This window comes from Oncorhynchus mykiss, chromosome 8, assembly GCF_057628025.1.
Source record: "Oncorhynchus mykiss isolate SJ-2025 chromosome 8, ASM5762802v1, whole genome shotgun sequence".
NCBI classification, from domain to species: Eukaryota; Metazoa; Chordata; class Actinopteri; order Salmoniformes; family Salmonidae; genus Oncorhynchus; species Oncorhynchus mykiss.
In genome coordinates, this window is record NC_143029.1 from 19,323,670 (window position 1) to 19,341,455 (window position 17,786).

The following is a 17,786-nucleotide window of genomic DNA, read 5'->3' on the forward strand; positions in this document are numbered from 1 at the left end:
CACCTCCAATTGACTCAAATGGTGTCAATTTGCCTATCAGAAGCTTCTAAAGCCATGACATAATTTTCTGGAATTTTCCAAGCTGTTTAAAGGCACAGTCAACTTAGTGTATGTAAACTTCTGACCCACTGGAATTGTGATACAGTAAATTATAAGTGAAATAATCTGCCTGTAAACAATTGTTGGAAAAATGACTTGTAGATGTCCTAACCGACTTGCCAAAACTATAGTTTGTTAACAAGAAATTTGTGGAGTGGTTGAAAAACAAGTTGTAATGACTGCAACCTAAGTGTATGTAAACTTCTGACTTCAACTGTAGATCGATGAGGTTGTTTACTTGACAATGGCTGCAGCTTTAACCTTCAACCAGCCTCTGGGAGGGTCTCTGAACACAGGGACACAGGACCAGGCAGAGAGCCTTAAAATGGCCAGATGGTCACAGATCACGCTATTGCATAACCCACTCCCCAGCATGGCACTGTTCTGGGATGATGTCACAGGTCAGCAGTACCGGCCGGACTCTATTTATACCCTAACCCTGAGAGTCTAGCATTAGTGCTAAGTTATTGTTTTAGAGTCACTGAACCCCCATGATAACTGCTGCTCAGGGATGCATGGGTGTCAATGGCAGTGTGACACCCAACATACCAGACCAGACCACCAAACTTCACTTCAGGTGCTGCATATACACAGAAGACCTTCCCATAAGACTTAAAACAGAAGACCTTCCCATAAGACTACAAAACACACTGGCAGTGTGGTGCCAGGACAACAACCTCTCCCTCAATGTGAGCAAGACAAAGGAGCTGATCGTGGATTACAGGAAAAGGTATGCCGAACTGGCCCCATTAACAACAACGGGGCTGTAGTGGAGCGGGTCGAGAGTTTCAAGTTCCCTGGTGTCCACATCACCAACAATCTATCATGGTCCAAACACAACAAGACAGTCATGAAGAGGGCACTGTTGGTTAAGGGCTTGTAAGTAAGCATTTCACAGTAAGGTCTACACTTGTTGTATTCGGGGGATGTGACAAATAAGGTTTGATTTGACTCCAGTGCTATGCAGACTTGGCCCATAAGATGACTTACTGACAGCATTGACATAAACACCAGCCATAAAGCATTGTATATTTTGATTTCCCCGCTCTTGTGAGAGAGAAAAGGCAGTAGAATTCAAGCATGGTTGCTTTGACAAGCTATACATGAATCATGGTACAGATGTAGGATCTTAGTTTGATCAACCTGTTTCAAGAGAACATACCATTTCAAATGGTAAAACTTGTAGTGTATTTGAGGTTTAAAAAGGCTTCGGAAGTTTGTAATATCCATTTAGAAATGTAAGACTTTACTTTGTTTTAAAGCTTTTTTGCGTTCCATTGGCTGTAGCCTGGAATAAAGTGGGCAGCCAGCGTCTTCTCCCATGGTGAAGGGTTCTTGCCTTCCCCTCCACTCTGGTAAAGGGTAAATATGATTTTGCCGCTTCCCTTGCCATTAGTTGTTCATCTCAGGAGCCTCCTTCATATCTATTCAGCGAGGGCATGGCGGGAGCTATAGGTTCCGCCACTTTGCATCGCTGAGCCAGAGGCCCGCCCACCATCATGTCAGTATCTCTGACTTGACCGAGCCCCCTCAATAATCCCTGGGAAGTCGGAGCGTAGGGAAGTTGGCAGAGCGGACGATTTTCCCGAAGGAGAGGTCGGAGAACTCTTCCCTCTCCTCGGTGTCACTGCTACACTTAGCCTCCCCGGGGGGAGGGGAGGCCGTGAGCTTGGGTCAGTGGAGTCGGCTCTTTGAAAATAGTTTCATCATCTCCAGAAGAGCCCTGAGAGTGCAGAGATAACACCAATTGTTCCCGCCGCATCTTGGAGGATAACAGGATGCAGCTGATGCATTCCGGGGTCCTGGATGTCGTCTCTGGCGTGCTTTGGGCCCAAGCAAATGGAACAAGTCGTGTGAGTCCAGACCCGCAGAGAGACAGGAACAGCAGCATTGAGCTCTTAAAAGATTTTGGGGGTGGCAGGACCGTCTTGAGGCTTATCTTGTCATGCAATTCTTCAGACCAATCTTCAGTCTCGCTGAAGGAAAAGTCATCCACATAATAATTCACATTTCCTGTTGCTGCAGGATTATTTTCCTGCTGTGACAAACTGGCTCAATTTAAGATCCCACATCTGTATGGTTTGCTCAACAGAGCCTGAGATCCTTCCTACAACCAAGCACTACCTCCCTCACTGAAATCAAGTCAAAGTTTATTCATCATGTACACAGTTTACAGCAGGTATGAACGGTGCAGATAAAGGCTTACATGCCAGCTCCCTCAACAGTGCAGTACAACTATCAATAATAATCCATATCAATAGTAGCCTTGGGTTCAGGCCGCCCTGTGTTTCATTGTCATTCATTCACGTTGATACTATGTTGTGTTTCCCCCACTATCTTATATACGTTGATACTATGTTGTGTTTCCCCCACTATCTTATATACGTTGAGACTATGTTGTGTTTCCCCCACTATCTTATATACGTTGAGACTATGTTGTGTTTCCCCCACTATCTTATATACGTTGATACTATGTGGTGTTTCCCCCACTATCTTATATACGTTGATACTATGTGGTGTTTCCCCCACTATCTTATATACGTTGATACTATGTTGTGTTTCCCCCACTATCTTAAATACGTTGATACTATGTTGTGTTTCCCACACTATTTTACCCACGTTTTAGCTGACATGGGCTTCGCCAGACTCTTCAACTCTCCTCTCAAACCCCTGGCAGACCTTGACCCTGTTGTGGTGACATTTTGGTACAGGGCCCCTGAGCTTCTGCTAGGGGCCAGACATTACACCAAAGCAATCGGTGAGTTGTTAGCCTTAAGGCAAGAGGTACATACATCAAAAGACCTTCCATAGAAGTTATTATGTAGCCTGAATTATTTTCATACCAAAGGTACATACGTTGAAAGACGTTTCAGAGAAGTTATTGTGATTTTCATACCTAACACATGCTTCCTATTTTGTAACCAAAGCGTGGAGATTAGATGGAAAATGAATTGAAACCGACCAGCACAGACAGGCCAGTAGAACTTTGCTCCTTGATTGTTTACTTAAACAGTTTTTTGCATTTACTCTCGTTACTCTATGCCAGCCTCAGAGCCATGTTTGGTCCTGTGTGGCTCAGTTGGTACAGCATGGCGCTTGCAATGCCGGAGTTGTGGTTTCGATTCCCACGGGGGACCAGTACGAAAAAGGACGAAAAATGTATGCACTCACTATTGTAAGTCACTCTGGATAAGAGCGTCTGCTAAATGAATAAAATCTCAAATATACAGCTCTGGTCAGACTCAGTATATGTGGACATTCACAGATACTATGTGGGTGTCATTGACAGCAAGGGCCTGACAAGCATTGTGATACGTGGTCTTTATCTGTATGAAGGGTATGTCTTGTGTATAATTAGCTAGATGACATCCCTAGCAACACGCAGGCTCCAACACTCTTACATTCCTATTTATAAGGCCATTTTAGGAATACTGCCATTTAATCTATCCTCTGTTCTAGCTTGAAATGAAAACGCATACAAGTCTTGTTTTATGCTAAGAGTTACGAAAATTAGAACCGAGCATAGAAAAAGGTCATTTCATTACTCAGCCCCCTGGTCTTGGAATTCCCTCCAAACCAACCTAAAAGTACAGGTTGTTGAGACCTGGTTATCACCCGATGTTACCTCTTTGCTTTGCCTTATGGAAGGAAGCATGTTGTTTTACTGATTCATTGTATTATTTCACACACACCACACACATGCCTGTGTGCCTGCACACACACACACACACACACACACACACACACACACACACACACACACCTACTGTTTGTTTGCTGTTGTATTTGTACTGTTGCCAGTATCTTCTGTCTGTGTTGCCCGTTTTGTCTTAAATTACATTTGTTCTTAATTGACTTGCCTGGTTAAATAAAATAAATCCCTGGAACCCTTGCCTGGGAATGTCAAGTATAAATGACATATGACATATATTACTCAATCGAGCCCTCCAGGCCAAACCCAACAAGCCCTTCGGGGTGTCATCACAGATACATACAGTGTAGCAGATCTGAACACGTTAAGTCCCAAGGCATCCATTACAGCCTGTGACTGTTGAAAGGAGTTTAGAGGAGTTTAGTTTGTGTCTCATAATACACAGTGTACCCATCGTTTTCTGTGTCCTGTAGTGGAGAAACATAGGGAAGGATAAAGACATTCTCACTAACAGATATTTGAATCCTTCACTGTGTTTCTCCACAATGGGACATATAATATAATGGGTACAAAAGGCTAGTTTCCAAACAGAGTGAAGGATGAAGACATTGTCACAGACAGATAGCCCTTGATGGCTGATGTTTTTGTGTTCGTCCCTGCTAATGACAAAGGTATAGGCCAAGACCACTTGAGTGTAATTGCTAACTGCTTGTCTGTCCGATGCAGACATTTGGGCGATTGGCTGCATCTTTGCGGAGCTGCTGACATCGGAGCCCATATTCCACTGTCGCCAGGAGGACATTAAGACCAGCAACCCCTTCCACCACGACCAGCTGGACAGGATATTCAGTGTCATGGGCTTCCCAGCAGGTCTGACCAGCACACACACATGCTCGCGCACACACACACGGTCATGAAAGTCATGACGTATACTATGTCATCATCAACCTTGACCTTCTCATGTGCTTGTTGTCATAGCTACAATATGTACAGTAGATTACATTATCCTCTGAAGACAGCATGTGCTTCGTCCGAGTATAAGAATTGGGTTAAAGTGACTGAAGTTTTTCTGTTTGAATTGGCCAGATAAAGATTGGGAAGACATCAGGAAGATGCCAGAGTTCCCCACCCTTCAGAAAGACTTCAGGAGAACGACGTGAGTGGCTTGATATTCTGACCATACCTGGGCTTTCTCGGCTGTCAAAAGATACCTGAACCTTTTACACACATCTTACATCACGTTTCAACCGTTCTCTCAAGGAGGCAGCATGTTGAGACTATTCCCCTGCTTTAAGATGTCGGTTTTTGTCTTTGCTGTGTTTCACCCATTCTCAGGTATGCAAATAGCAGTCTAATCAAATACATGGAGAAGCATAAAGTCAAACCTGACAGCAAGGTTTTCCTGTTGGTAAGCACACCTTCTAGTAACCATTAGATGCTTGAACATAGGTGCCAGTTTATGGAGGGCATGCTAACGTATCTACTCAACCACACCATAGGGTGATTTATACTTAAGCTATATGTAAGTCACAAGGGGGTGGTATATGGCAAATATACCACGGCTCAGGGTTGTTCTTATTCATGACGCAATGCGAAGGTATATTGGCCATATACCACAAACCCCCGAGGAGCCTTATTGATATTATAAACTGGTTACCAATGTAAACAGAGCAGTAAATTTTTTTGTCATACCTGTGGTATACTGTCTGAAATACCACGGCTGTCAGCCAATCAGCATTCAGGGCTCGAACCACCGAATTTATAATGGAGAATATAAGATAACAAGGCCCAATCTAGATATTAGTGCTGTAAAACCAATAAGCCTGGGCTGGCTGATCGGGTTTGCTTGGCACCACTAACCCAGTGTTCATTAACCACCTTTCAGCTCCAGAAACTCCTTACAATGGACCCCACTAAAAGGATTACGTCTGAACAGGCACTACAGGACCCATATTTCCTGGAGGATCCCTTACCAACCTCAGAGTGAGAGCAACTAAACTTCATTTTCCAAACACAGTCTAGATCATAGTCATCCTCTCCACACATTAACACAGTTACATCTTCACCATGATACATCTGTCTGATAAACTAACAATGGAGATTGTTGATTCAGCGAACTAAAAACAGCCCACTTCCAATTTGATTTCATAGTCATAGTCTAGTATTTGAATTTGATAGTTTCCTGTTTTTATCTTGAGTGGCCTGGTTGTGTGTGTTTAAAAAAAACATAGATACAGTGCCTTGCAAAAGTATTCACCCCCTTGGCGTTTTTCCTATTTGGTTGCATTACAACCTGTAATATAAATTCATTTTTATTTGGATTTCATGTAATGGACATACACAAAATAGTCCAAATTGGTGAAGTGAACGTGTTTCAAAACATTCAAAAAAATTGAAAAGTGGTGCGTGCATATGTATTCATCCCCTTTGCTATGAAGCTCCTAAATAAGATCTGGTGCAACCAATTACCTTCAGAAGTCACATAATTAGTTAGATTGCACACAGGTGGACTTTATTTAAGTGTCACATGATCTGTCACATGATCTTAGTATATATTACACCTGTTCTGAAAGGCCCCAGAGTCTGCAACAACACAAAGCGAGGGGCACCACCAAGCAAGTCGCACCATGAAGACCAAGTAGCTCTCCAAACAGGTCAGGGACAAAGTTGTGGAGGGGTTGGGTTATAAAAAAATATCAGAAACTTTGAACATCCCACGGAGCAACATTCAATCCATTATACATTTTTTCTTAAGAATATGGCACTACAACAAACCTGCCAAGAGAGGGCCACCCACCAAAACTCACGGACCAGGCAAGGAGGGCATTAATCAGAGAGGCAACAAAGAGACCAAACCCTGAAGGAGCTGCAAAGCTCCACAGCAGAGATTGGAGTATCTGTCCATAGGACCACTTTAAGCCTTACACTCCAAGGAGCTGGGCTTTACAGAAGAGTGTCTAGAAGAAAGCCATTGCTTAAAGAAAAAAATTAGCAAACACGCTTGGTGTTCGCCAAAAAGCATGTGGGAGACTCCCCAAACATATGGAAGAAGATACTCTGGTCAGATGAGACTAAAATTGACCTTTTTGGCCATTAAGGAAAATGCTATGTCTGGCGCAAACCCAATACTTCTCATCACCCCGAGAACACCATCCTCACAGTGAAGCATGGTGGTGGCAGCATCGTGCTGTGGGGATGTTTTTCATCGGCATGGACACTGGTCAGAATTGAAGGAATGATGGATGGCATCATTGTCAGAGCGTTGTCTCTGATTGGGAACCATATTTAGGCAGCCATATTCTGTGGGTACTTTGTGGGTGATTGTTTCCTGTCTCTGTGTTCTCTGCACCAGATAGGACTGTTTCGGTTTTGCCACGTTTGTTATTTTTATTTTGTGGAGTGGAGTGTTCACGTTTTCGTTTTTCATTAAAATATGTTGAACACGAACTACGCTGCATTTTGGTCCGATCCCTGCTACACCTCTCTTCAGACGAAGAGGAGGAAATCAGCCGTGACACTTGCAGCTGTAATTGCTGCAAAAGGTGGCTCTACAAAGTATTGACTTAGAGGGGGTGAATAGTTATGCACGCTCAAGTTTTTTTGTCTTATTTCTTGTTTGTTTCACAATAAAAATGATTTTGCATCTTCAAAGCATGTTGTGTAAATCAAGTTATACAAACCCTCGAAAAATCTATTTTAATTCCAGGTTGTACGGCAACGGAATAGGAAAAAATGCCCAGGGGAGTGAATACTTTCGCAAGCCACTGTATATCAAGAATAATTGGTCTTTGTACGCATAGCACCCAGCTAGTCTGTTTCTGATTGTGTGTACCCCTCGTCTCATTCTCTCCTGTAGTGTATTTGCCGGATGTCAGATACCTTACCCAAAACGAGAGTTTCTAAACGAAGATGAGCCAGATGAGAAAACAGAGAAGGTAAACAGAGGTGAAATGCTTTGGGCTATAGACTAAAAGTGTAATCCTGGGATATGCATCAAGAATCCCCCACAATTCTGAGCCTTCTTTGTCCTTATGCTTTTATTAACAACTGTCATCGTGCTGTCTGAATAGACCCAAAACACCTTAATAAATAGACCCAAAACACCTTAATTTTTAGACCCAAAACACTTTAATAAAAAGACGCAAAACAGCTTAATAAATAGACCCAAAATACCTTAATAGAAACAGTAATGGAATGTCAGCCCAGCAGTAGGGGTTTCATAAGGTTATTGAAAGTGCAGGGTAAGGGTCCATTGAAAATGAGCAGTCTGTGGCCTAGGGTGATTAAGTGTTCTGAGCCGCTGCCTCCGGACCACATATACCACTGCAGCAGCATGGATTTGATTCCTGCATATCTCACTAAGCTCTCAACGCGTATCTCACTAAGCTCTCCACGCGTATCTCACTAAGCTCTCCACGCGTATCTCACTAAGCTCTCCACGCGTATCTCACTAAGCTCTCCACGCGTATCTCACTAAGCTCTCCATGCGTATCTCACTAAGCTCTCGAAAGCGTATCTCACTAAGCTCTCCACGTGTATCTCACTAAGCTCTCCACGCGTATCTCACTAAGCTCTCGAAAGCGTATCTCACTAAGCTCTCGAAAGCGTATCTCACTAAGCTCTCCATGCGTATCTCACTAAGCTCTCGAAAGCGTATCTCACTAAGCTCTCAACGCGTATCTCACTAAACTCTCAGCGCGTATCTCACTAAGCTCTCGAAAGCGTATCTCACTAAGCTCTCAACGCGTATCTCACTAAGCTCTCCACGCGTATCTCACTAAGCTCTCAACGTGTATCTCACTAAGCTCTCAACGCATATCTCACTAAGCTCTCCACGCGTATCTCACTAAGCTCTCCACGTGTATCTCACTAAGCTCTCGAAAGCGTATCTCACTAAGCTCTCCACGCGTATCTCACTAAGCTCTCAGCGCGTATCTCACTAAGCTCTCGAAAGAATATCTCACTAAGCTCTCGAAAGAATATCTCACTAAACTCTCGAAAGCGTATCTCACTAAGCTCTTGACGCATATTTCACTAAGCTCTCGAAAGCGTATCTCACTAAGCTCTCAACGCGTATCTCACTAAGCTCTCCACGCGTATCTCACTAAGCTCTCAGCGCGTATCTCACTAAGCTCTCCATGCGTATCTCACTAAGCTCTCGAAAGCGTATCTCACTAAGCTCTCCACGCGTATCTCACTAAGCTCTCCACGCATGTCTCACTAAGCTCTCAACGCGTATCTCACTAAGCTCTCCACGCGTATCTCACTAAGCTCTCAACGCGTATCTCACTAAGCTCTCAACGCGTATCTCACTAAGCTCTCAACGCATATCTCACTAAGCTCTCCACGCGTATCTCACTAAGCTCTCAACGCGTATCTCACTAAGCTCTCCACGCGTATCTCACTAAGCTCTCCACGTGTATCTCACTAAGCTCTCGAAAGCGTATCTCACTAAGCTCTCCACGCGTATCTCACTAAGCTCTCAACGCGTATCTCACTAAGCTCTCGAAAGCGTATCTCACTAAACTCTCCACGCGTATCTCACTAAGCTCTCCACGCGTATCTCACTAAGCTCTCAACGCGTATCTCACTAAGCTCTCCACGCGTATCTCACTAAGCTCTCAATGTGTATCTCACTAAGCTCTCGAAAGCGTATCTCACTAAGCTCTCCACGCGTATCTCACTAAGCTCTCCACGCGTATCTCACTAAGCTCTCAACGTGTATCTCACTAAGCTCTCAACGCATATCTCACTAAGCTCTCCACACGTATCTCACTAAGCTTTCAACGCGTATCTCACTAAGCTCTCCACGCGTATCTCACTAAGCTCTCAACGTGTATCTCACTAAGCTCTCGAAAGCGTATCTCACTAAGCTCTCAACGCGTATCTCACTAAGCTCTCGAAAGCGTATCTCACTAAGCTCTCAACGCGTATCTCACTAAGCTCTCCACGCGTATCTCACTAAGCTCTCAACGTGTATCTCACTAAGCTCTCAACGCATATCTCACTAAGCTCTCCACACGTATCTCACAGAGCTCTCAACGCGTATCTCACTAAGCTCTCCACACGTATCTCACTAAGCTCTCCACGCGTATCTCACTAAGCTCTCCACGCGTATCTCACTAAGCTCTCCACGCGTATCTGACTAAGCTCTCGAATGCGTATCTCACTAAGCTCTCCACGCGTATCTCACTAAGCTCTCAACGCGTATCTCAGTAAGCTCTCGAAAGCGTATCTCACTAAGCTCTCAACGCGTATCTCACTAAGCTCTCCACGCGTATTTCACTAAGCTCTCAACGCGTATCTCACTAAGCTCTCCACGCGTATCTCACTAAGCTCTCAACGCGTATCTCACTAAGCTCTCAACGCGTATCTCACTAAGCTCTCAACGTGTATCTCACTAAGCTCTCAACGCGTATCTCACTAAGCTCTCCACGCGTATCTCACTAAGCTCTCAACGTGTATCTCACTAAGCTCTCCACGCGTATCTCACTAAGCTCTCAGCGCGTATCTTACTAAGCTCTCGAAAGCGTATCTCACTAAGCTCTCAACGCGTGTCTCACTAAGCTCTCAACGCGTGTCTCACTAAGCTCTGGAAAGCGTGTCTCACTAAGCTCTGGAAAGCGTATCTCACTAAGCTCTCAACGCGTATCTCACTAAGCTCTCCACGCGTATCTCACTAAGCTCTCAACGTGTATCTCACTAAGCTCTCAACGCGTATCTCACTAAGCTCTCGAAACCGTATCTCACTAAGCTCTCAACGCGTATCTCACTAAGATCTCAACGCGTATCTCACTAAGCTCTCGAAAGCGTATCTCACTAAGCTCTCAACACGTATCTCACTAAGCTCTCCACGCGTATCTCACTACGCTCTCCACGCTTATCTCACTAAGCTCTCCACGCGTATCTCACTAAGCTCTCAACGCGTATCTCACTAAGCTCTCCACGCGTATTTCACTTTCCTCCACGCGTATCTCACTAAGCTCTCAAAGCGTATCTCACTAAGCTCTCCACGCTCTCAACGCGTATCTCACTAAGCTCTCAAAGCGTATCTCACTAAGCTCTCCACGTGTATCTCACTAAGCTCTCGAAAGCGTATCTCACTAAGCTGTCAAAGCGTGTCTCACCAAGCTCTCAACGCGTATCTCACTAATCTCTCAACGCGTATCTCACTAAGCTCTCAACAAGTATCTCACTAAGCTCTCAACGCGTATCTCACTAAGCTCTCGAAAGCGTATCTCACTAAGCTCTCAACGTGTATCTCACTAAGCTCTCAACGCGTATCTCACTAAGCTCTCAACGCGTATCTCACTAAGCTCTCAACGCGTATCTCACTAAGCTCTCAAAAGCGTATCTCACTAATCTCTCGAAATTGTATCTCACTAAGCTCTCAAGACTTATCTCAAGACTTATCTCACTAAACTCTCACTAAACTTCATATCTTACTTGAGGTAAAGGTCACTAACGTAGAGTTGTTCCCTTGATAGCAGATAGGCTACAGGAGGCTTTACTTGTACCATAGTGTTACTGATAATGTACTGTCGGCTGGCTGGTATCAAACACCATGTTGTGAATATACCAGACCCTATAGAAAGCAGGTGCTTGTATTATGCCAAGCCAAATCAGTGTGTTTGAGGTGAAGGGGAGTGTATGCATGTGCTTCAGCCAGAGAAATACCAGTCCCCTTCCCACTGAGCGGTTTCTGCGAATCCCCGCCCTGCATCACATTGGCAGCTGTTGTCAAGTAGGCAACACCTGATACAAGTGTTGCCTCAGAGCAGCCGTCAAGAAGGCTGCAGGGCCTCTGTGCCAACCAGGGCCCAGAGGGTATGAGAGGGACTCATTGTTTTAGCTGACCCAAACTTTCACGTGTCTCAGCCTCGTGGCCGTGGAGCTGTTGAGAAGTGATAAGCTGGCCTGAAGGCTCGGAGCGTAATTCTTGTTCAATAATTTCAGCCCACTGTTTACCAGGCCCAAACAAACACTGCAATACTGGGAACCTACTTCCCAGTTCCTAAATACTGTAAACAGTGACCATGATTGATCAGTGAGCGATTTGTACATTTGGCTGTTGTTGAACAGTAATGTTGTCTTGATACCATTTATTGAGTTAGCAGACCTTATTTACAATGTGCATGTATGGAATATGTTTTGTATGGATAGGAAACTGTGAGTGTGTTGGTGCAAAATCAGAGATTACAATAAAGTTGTACACCAAGGAAACTGTTAGTATGTTGGTGCACAATGAATATTATTGCAGTCTCCATCTGTTACTCTTTATCTGTTCAACTGAACATGAATGTGTTTGTCCTCCATCAGAACCAGGTCCAACAGCACCAGCAGACGACAGCCCAGGCCCAGGCCCAGGCCCAGCAGCAGAGTGGCACCCAGCAGGCTTCTAACCAGCAGAGCTCCACCCAGACCAACGGCAATGCAGGGGCCACTGGAGCCAACTCCGGGGGAGGCCTACAGCACGGCCAGGACCAGGGGCCCCCCAACAAGAAATCTCGCACCGGGCCCTCAGGAGCCTCCTCAGGCACTGGGATCCACCAGGTTTGAGTTTTTACAGCCTTACATACATCCATAGTATTACTGTCCATTTTTTAATTGAAAGGAGATGGAAGGCGATGACAGTCACCAACAGTTTATAACCTATGGCATGTTTGCTATCTAGGGTTGATTTATTCAAATTTGCTTAATCCAAATAGGCCCTTGGAGGACCCAGAACGTGTGCCATCAACAGTGTTCCTTTATTAATGATTCATTTGACTATGGAGTAAAAATTAATGGCTGTGAACTTTTCCCCAAAGAGCCCTCAAGGTTTAAAACACGTACAGACGCGTACAGCAGAGTATGTCAGGGACATGCAAAACACGTGTTGTGCTCGGTTAGTGAACAGACACAACCCCCTCAACTCAGACCAGAGTGGAGTATTGTGCTAGCTAGTAGGATTGCAGGTCATGTTATATCAGAATGATAATGTCATTCCTCCAGTTCACACTAGCCTGTTGATAAAGGTGACAGCAAAAAAAGCTGCCCTCATTGTTGTTCCCCCTCTTGGCGCCTGCTCTATCTTTGACTGAGCCCCCATCACTGGGTGAGAGAGAGAGAGACAGAGTTGGAGCAAGAGTGAGTGAGTGAGTAAATGAGAGAGAGAGAGTGAGAAAGGCTGTAGTTAGAGCAAGAGTGAGTAAGTGAGAAAGAGAGGGACTATGAGCAAGAGTGACAGAGTGGAGATCATGGTACAGAGGAAAGGAGAGTGTTTTACATATGAGAAAGGTAAGATGAAGGTGATCTCCCTGTTGTCCGGATCTCAATGGTGTTCTGTTCAGAGGTGTCTCCTCCTGGCTAGGCCCGGACCCTGTGGGGTTCTGGACTGACTGACTGACGAGGTGCTAGGCTATATTTAGCAGGGGGCTGAGGCTGCATGTGGACAGCTGCTGGACTCTTCAAAGTCAAGCCTTAGCAGAACAGATGTATTAATATCCCCTTGCTTTCTGGATGGGCAGACAGAGCTAGCTTGCTGTGTCTGTGGCGTCACATTCAACGCCCTTTCCCCCTCATTGATCACTTTCCCCAAGGCTATAGTACCCTAATGTGCACAACTCGCTCCTCCTTTCTGCCTGTGAGTGTAGATAGATAGACTCCTAGACAGGCGGCGACTGGAATTAGTTTGGCCGATGTCTCCGTACTTCAGGGGTTTCAGCCATGTTCTTCTCCTATTCCCCCAACCCTCCATCCAAGCCCTCTGGGTCCCAGTCCAGCTGTAGCTCCTCGGGGCCTAATAAATGTTTATCATCTAAAGACCAGGGACTTCTGCCTTTTCTTGCCTTTCTAAGAGGACATTTGGCCTTGGGCCCAGTCTGAGTTGGTTAGCGTGAGTCTCGGCCAGGTGTTTAGTGTGTGGCTCAGTCCCCTTTAACCCAGATCAGTAATTCATTCAGACCCCCAGGTCTTCGGCATCAGCCACTTTTGATTTTATTTTACTCCGTTGTGTGATATGCAGTACACTTTTTAGGATATAGAATTGTAGGTCATGGTACTGTAAATAGCTTGGAATTGGGTCGGTAGTCTCTGGCTAAATATGTTGATGTAACCGATGTGAAATGGCTAGCTTGTTAGCGGTGGTGCGCTCTAATAGCATTTCAATCGGTGACGTCACTTGCTCTGAGACCTTGAAGTAGTGGTTCCCCTTGCTCTGCAAGGGCCACGGCTTTTGTGGAGCGATGGGTAACGATGCTTCGTGGGTGTCAGTTGTTGATGTGTGCAGAGGGTCCCTGATTCGAGCCCGGGTAGGGGCGAGGGGACGAACGGAAGCTATACTGTTACATTGAGAAATCCATGAGAAGTAGTCCACATCTTTAGATGCCAAGTAAACAAGAGTGGAAAGCTGTGGCGGTATGTTGATAAGTACTACAGATCTATGGCTGTGTACATCATGCTTTTCTATTTGACTCGTTCTTGACCTATAACTTATTCAGCCAGATTTACAATTGCAAACATTGCCAACAAAAGTAATTTCCCTCCAACAAGGTGTCCTAAGGTAAAGTTATGGAATAATTTATGTTGTACAGGTTTTATTTCCAAACCCCATGCAAGGTCAAAATAAACAATGGTATTTTTCCAGTGGTGTTGACCGAAAAAGAATGAATGACAAATGTGGTCTCTAGCTGCCAACGGTTTACTATTTCCTCTCCATTCTTTTCTCCACTTCAGCACTCCAGCTCCCGCCTTGGTTACCAAAGCAACATCCAAGGTTCCACTCAGTCCCAGGGATACTCGTCGTCATCCCAGCAGAGCTCACAGTACTCACACCAGCCACACCGCTACTGAGGCTCTTAAAACAGGCCAGGGGCCTCTCCCAAACCAACCCTCGACCAAAAACAAACCTTAGCATAACCTCTCACCTCCCTCTGGCCAAGGTATTACTGACTCCTCATCCTGATCAAACCTCATTATGTGTCAGATAATTCCAACAACACAACAGTCACTCATTATCCGCCTTCATGTCAGCCCTACTACACTGACTGACCCTGGCCTCACTTCCAGCCAATGTCCTCACACTTACTCACCCGAGGGCACTGCAATATGAAGGTCAACTCAACATAGGAACCAAAAACAAACCCTGCCTCCTTGAGGGGTAGGACAAGATTTTCTATTATCATCAAGTGGCAAAATCGATTGATACTAGATAAGAAGGAAACACGTCAGGTGCAACTGACTACACAACACAAAGACTGAACCATGACACTTACAAAAACATGTTCTTCAAGAGGAAGAATTGCAGCTCTGTTCATATATAAATATATACTATATAATACCTTTTTTTATTTGTTTAACAAGAGACTTGTTTTTGCTCGTTTGCTATGTAGAGTTTGTTTACTTTGATTGTGGATGTTTTTGTAAATATTGTTCGATATAGAAGAAGATGGGATGAAACAGGAAAATAGCCCTTTACTGTCATCACTTTCCTTCACTGTACAGTTGTTTACCCTGGATTTCTGTTACCAATAACAATTGAATCAAAAGGAAGAAAATGAGCCAATCCTTTCCTGATGACAAAATATCTTCTACTGAGATCTTCCCCTTGGCTTGGAGATACATTTGTACAGAAGAAAGTTAGCTCTTTAGCTGATGTGATTGCAGGGAATTACAAAATACACCATTTTATCTTAATCTTGTTATAAAAAACGTTTGTTTTCTCAATTTAAGCCTTTTGTTTTTCTAGATTTGTAGTCTGAAAGTCTGCATTGGAAGGAACCGTTTATCAGCCTTTCTTCAGTCTGCAGCAAGTTATGTAAGCATCTCTAGGTACCCCATGTCGCCTGACCGATAACAACTACCAAGCTACTGTTTTACTATGAGTCATGTCCATCAAGGAAACATTTGTCGGTGAATCTGAATGTTCTCCTTTCTGGCCAGAGGTGTTTGAGTGTGTGTGAGATGCTTGTTGTGGACACCTTGGGTTGACAGGTCTTTCCATGGACACAGACATCACTGAAGGTGACATCATATAGTGCAGCTAACAGTGTGTATGTTCCTGAGACGGTTACTGCCTGATAGTTTTTTATTTTCCATGTATTTTTCTAGCTTTTAATGTTTCATTATTGCCCTTTACATGTTTGTATTTCCTCTTATTCAGTCAAAGGACTGCACTGCTGAACGGATCTGCAAAGACCTGGAACAAATATGGGAAGTCTTGCACCCCAGCCTCTTCAACTCCACACCCCTGGTATTAACCCAGGTAGAAAAAGGTTTTCTTATAGTACTTATCCTGTGAACTAGTTGACTGGATCTGCACTGTGTGTGTGTGTGTGTGTGTGTGTGCCCAAAAACAGAGAGACTGTAGATGGATATGGGATAAGACAGCCACTTCAGCTTCTTCTGTGACTAGGGAAGGGATGTGGAAACATTGACATCTAGTGGCTATTGACAGAACGGGACCTCTTGTTTAGTGATGGTGAACATGTATTGTGTTCAGTTTGTCACAAGGATCAAGGCAATCTTTATCAAGACTTTGCATTACGATTCTTTAAACTGCCTTTTGTGATGTTCAGAAACACAAGTTGTGTTCAACTGGCATATGTTGACGATGATGATAATGATGATCATCAAAACTGTCCTTTTGTAGCCAAAGGAGAGAGACTCTTATTTTGTTTTCTATAGTAAGAAAATATTCACAGCAACAATACAAGGTACTAACATGTATTGAACAACTGATATACTGCTCTCTGTGATGCTGTTTGCTTCTGACAGTAATACTGCACAGTTCTTCTGTGTTTGATTTGTCATCTCTGGCTCAGTCAAACAGGTGGATTGAGAGATCTGCTGTTGATCGTCTGTCTGTCTGTCTGACTGTCTGTCTGTCTGTCTGTCTGACTGCTCCCTTCTTGTTCAAGATGAGTTCCTAACAGTCGCCCAGAATGTTTTCCATATCGGACTGGCTCTCTATTTGATGCTGATACATTGTAACTGTATTGGTTTGGGTTTGAGTTTCTCTTTTCTATGTTCCGTATGATCTGGCAGGCACACAGGCCCAGTGGATTAACAACAGCCTTCCCAGAACAGTGGTGTTTACTCGGGAACAAAACCAGCAGCTATTGAACCTTTTTTCTCTCTTTTATTCTATTGGCGCATATCTGAAGTATAGTTGAAGAGCATTGAGAATACATTAGATACTGTTTCTCAATTTATCTCTCTCTATACAAGCGAGGTATCAAAAGTATTATTCATTGTGCAGCTCCAACAAGTGATCGTGGGGCAAATAACTGTTAAACAGTTCCTATGCAAAATCAAAGAGAATGGTGCAATGCTTAAATTTTACTATGAGAGATTGAGAGTTTTCTTTGGGTTTTTAAAAACGATTGGGATATCCATTTCCACATCGTAAATCTAATGTTGAACATCGTAATTGAAGAAGGCATTCACTTGTTTCTTACAGCATTGTTAATTGTACTCTAAATGAAATATTGTAAAGAAATATAAACTATATGGATGGTATATGGTTGTTCCACGAGTGCCTTTTGCGTCCCTGGGATATTTTAAGTAGAAATTGTGCACCAATTTTGAATTTTAAAAGCCTGCTATATTAAATGAAGTGCCCTTTAATATAGACCACATGTAGAATTCAATCCAATCTGATTATTATATGAATAAAGGCTTGCTAATGTGCGAAAATCCTGTATTTTGACAGGTCCCTCAGTTAACCCTGTGTCACTTATAGGAAGATTTCAAACCACTTAATCGCAACATTTCTTCAAGTTTCACCATCATTGTAAAGCCCTAGTTATTTTGTTGCTTTGACAAAGTCATTTCTGAAGATTATTATTTATTTCATGTGATTAGTTATTCATTTACGTCTATCCCTCATTTTAAGGTCAACCCTGTTATGTGAACTCAACTCTATTTTTAATGTGGTGAAACTATTACCTTCTCAAAACAAACATTGAACATCTAATAGTCAAATCCTAGTGTAAAATCAGGTGAGCTGGTTCTACTCTTTTTGGCCATTTTCTGTTGTTTTGTGGTGGGAAAC

At 43.8% G+C, this 17,786-nt stretch overlaps 1 protein-coding gene across 1 annotated transcript in view; it reads left to right on the top strand.

Annotated features, from left to right (window-relative positions):
* The window catches only part of LOC110529529 (cyclin-dependent kinase 19), a 56,769-nt gene extending 41,307 nt beyond the window's left edge, over positions 1 to 15,462 (top strand). Inside the window, exons 6-13 of the mRNA XM_021611779.3 lie at positions 2,726 to 2,857; positions 4,478 to 4,621; positions 4,838 to 4,907; positions 5,087 to 5,159; positions 5,637 to 5,734; positions 7,608 to 7,686; positions 12,071 to 12,304; positions 14,468 to 15,462. Coding sequence (XP_021467454.1) covers positions 2,726 to 2,857; positions 4,478 to 4,621; positions 4,838 to 4,907; positions 5,087 to 5,159; positions 5,637 to 5,734; positions 7,608 to 7,686; positions 12,071 to 12,304; positions 14,468 to 14,584 — 947 coding nt within the window. The 3' untranslated portion in view covers positions 14,585 to 15,462. The remainder of the gene's footprint in view (positions 1 to 2,725; positions 2,858 to 4,477; positions 4,622 to 4,837; positions 4,908 to 5,086; positions 5,160 to 5,636; positions 5,735 to 7,607; positions 7,687 to 12,070; positions 12,305 to 14,467) is intronic.
* The last annotated feature ends 2,324 nt before the right edge of the window (positions 15,463 to 17,786 follow it).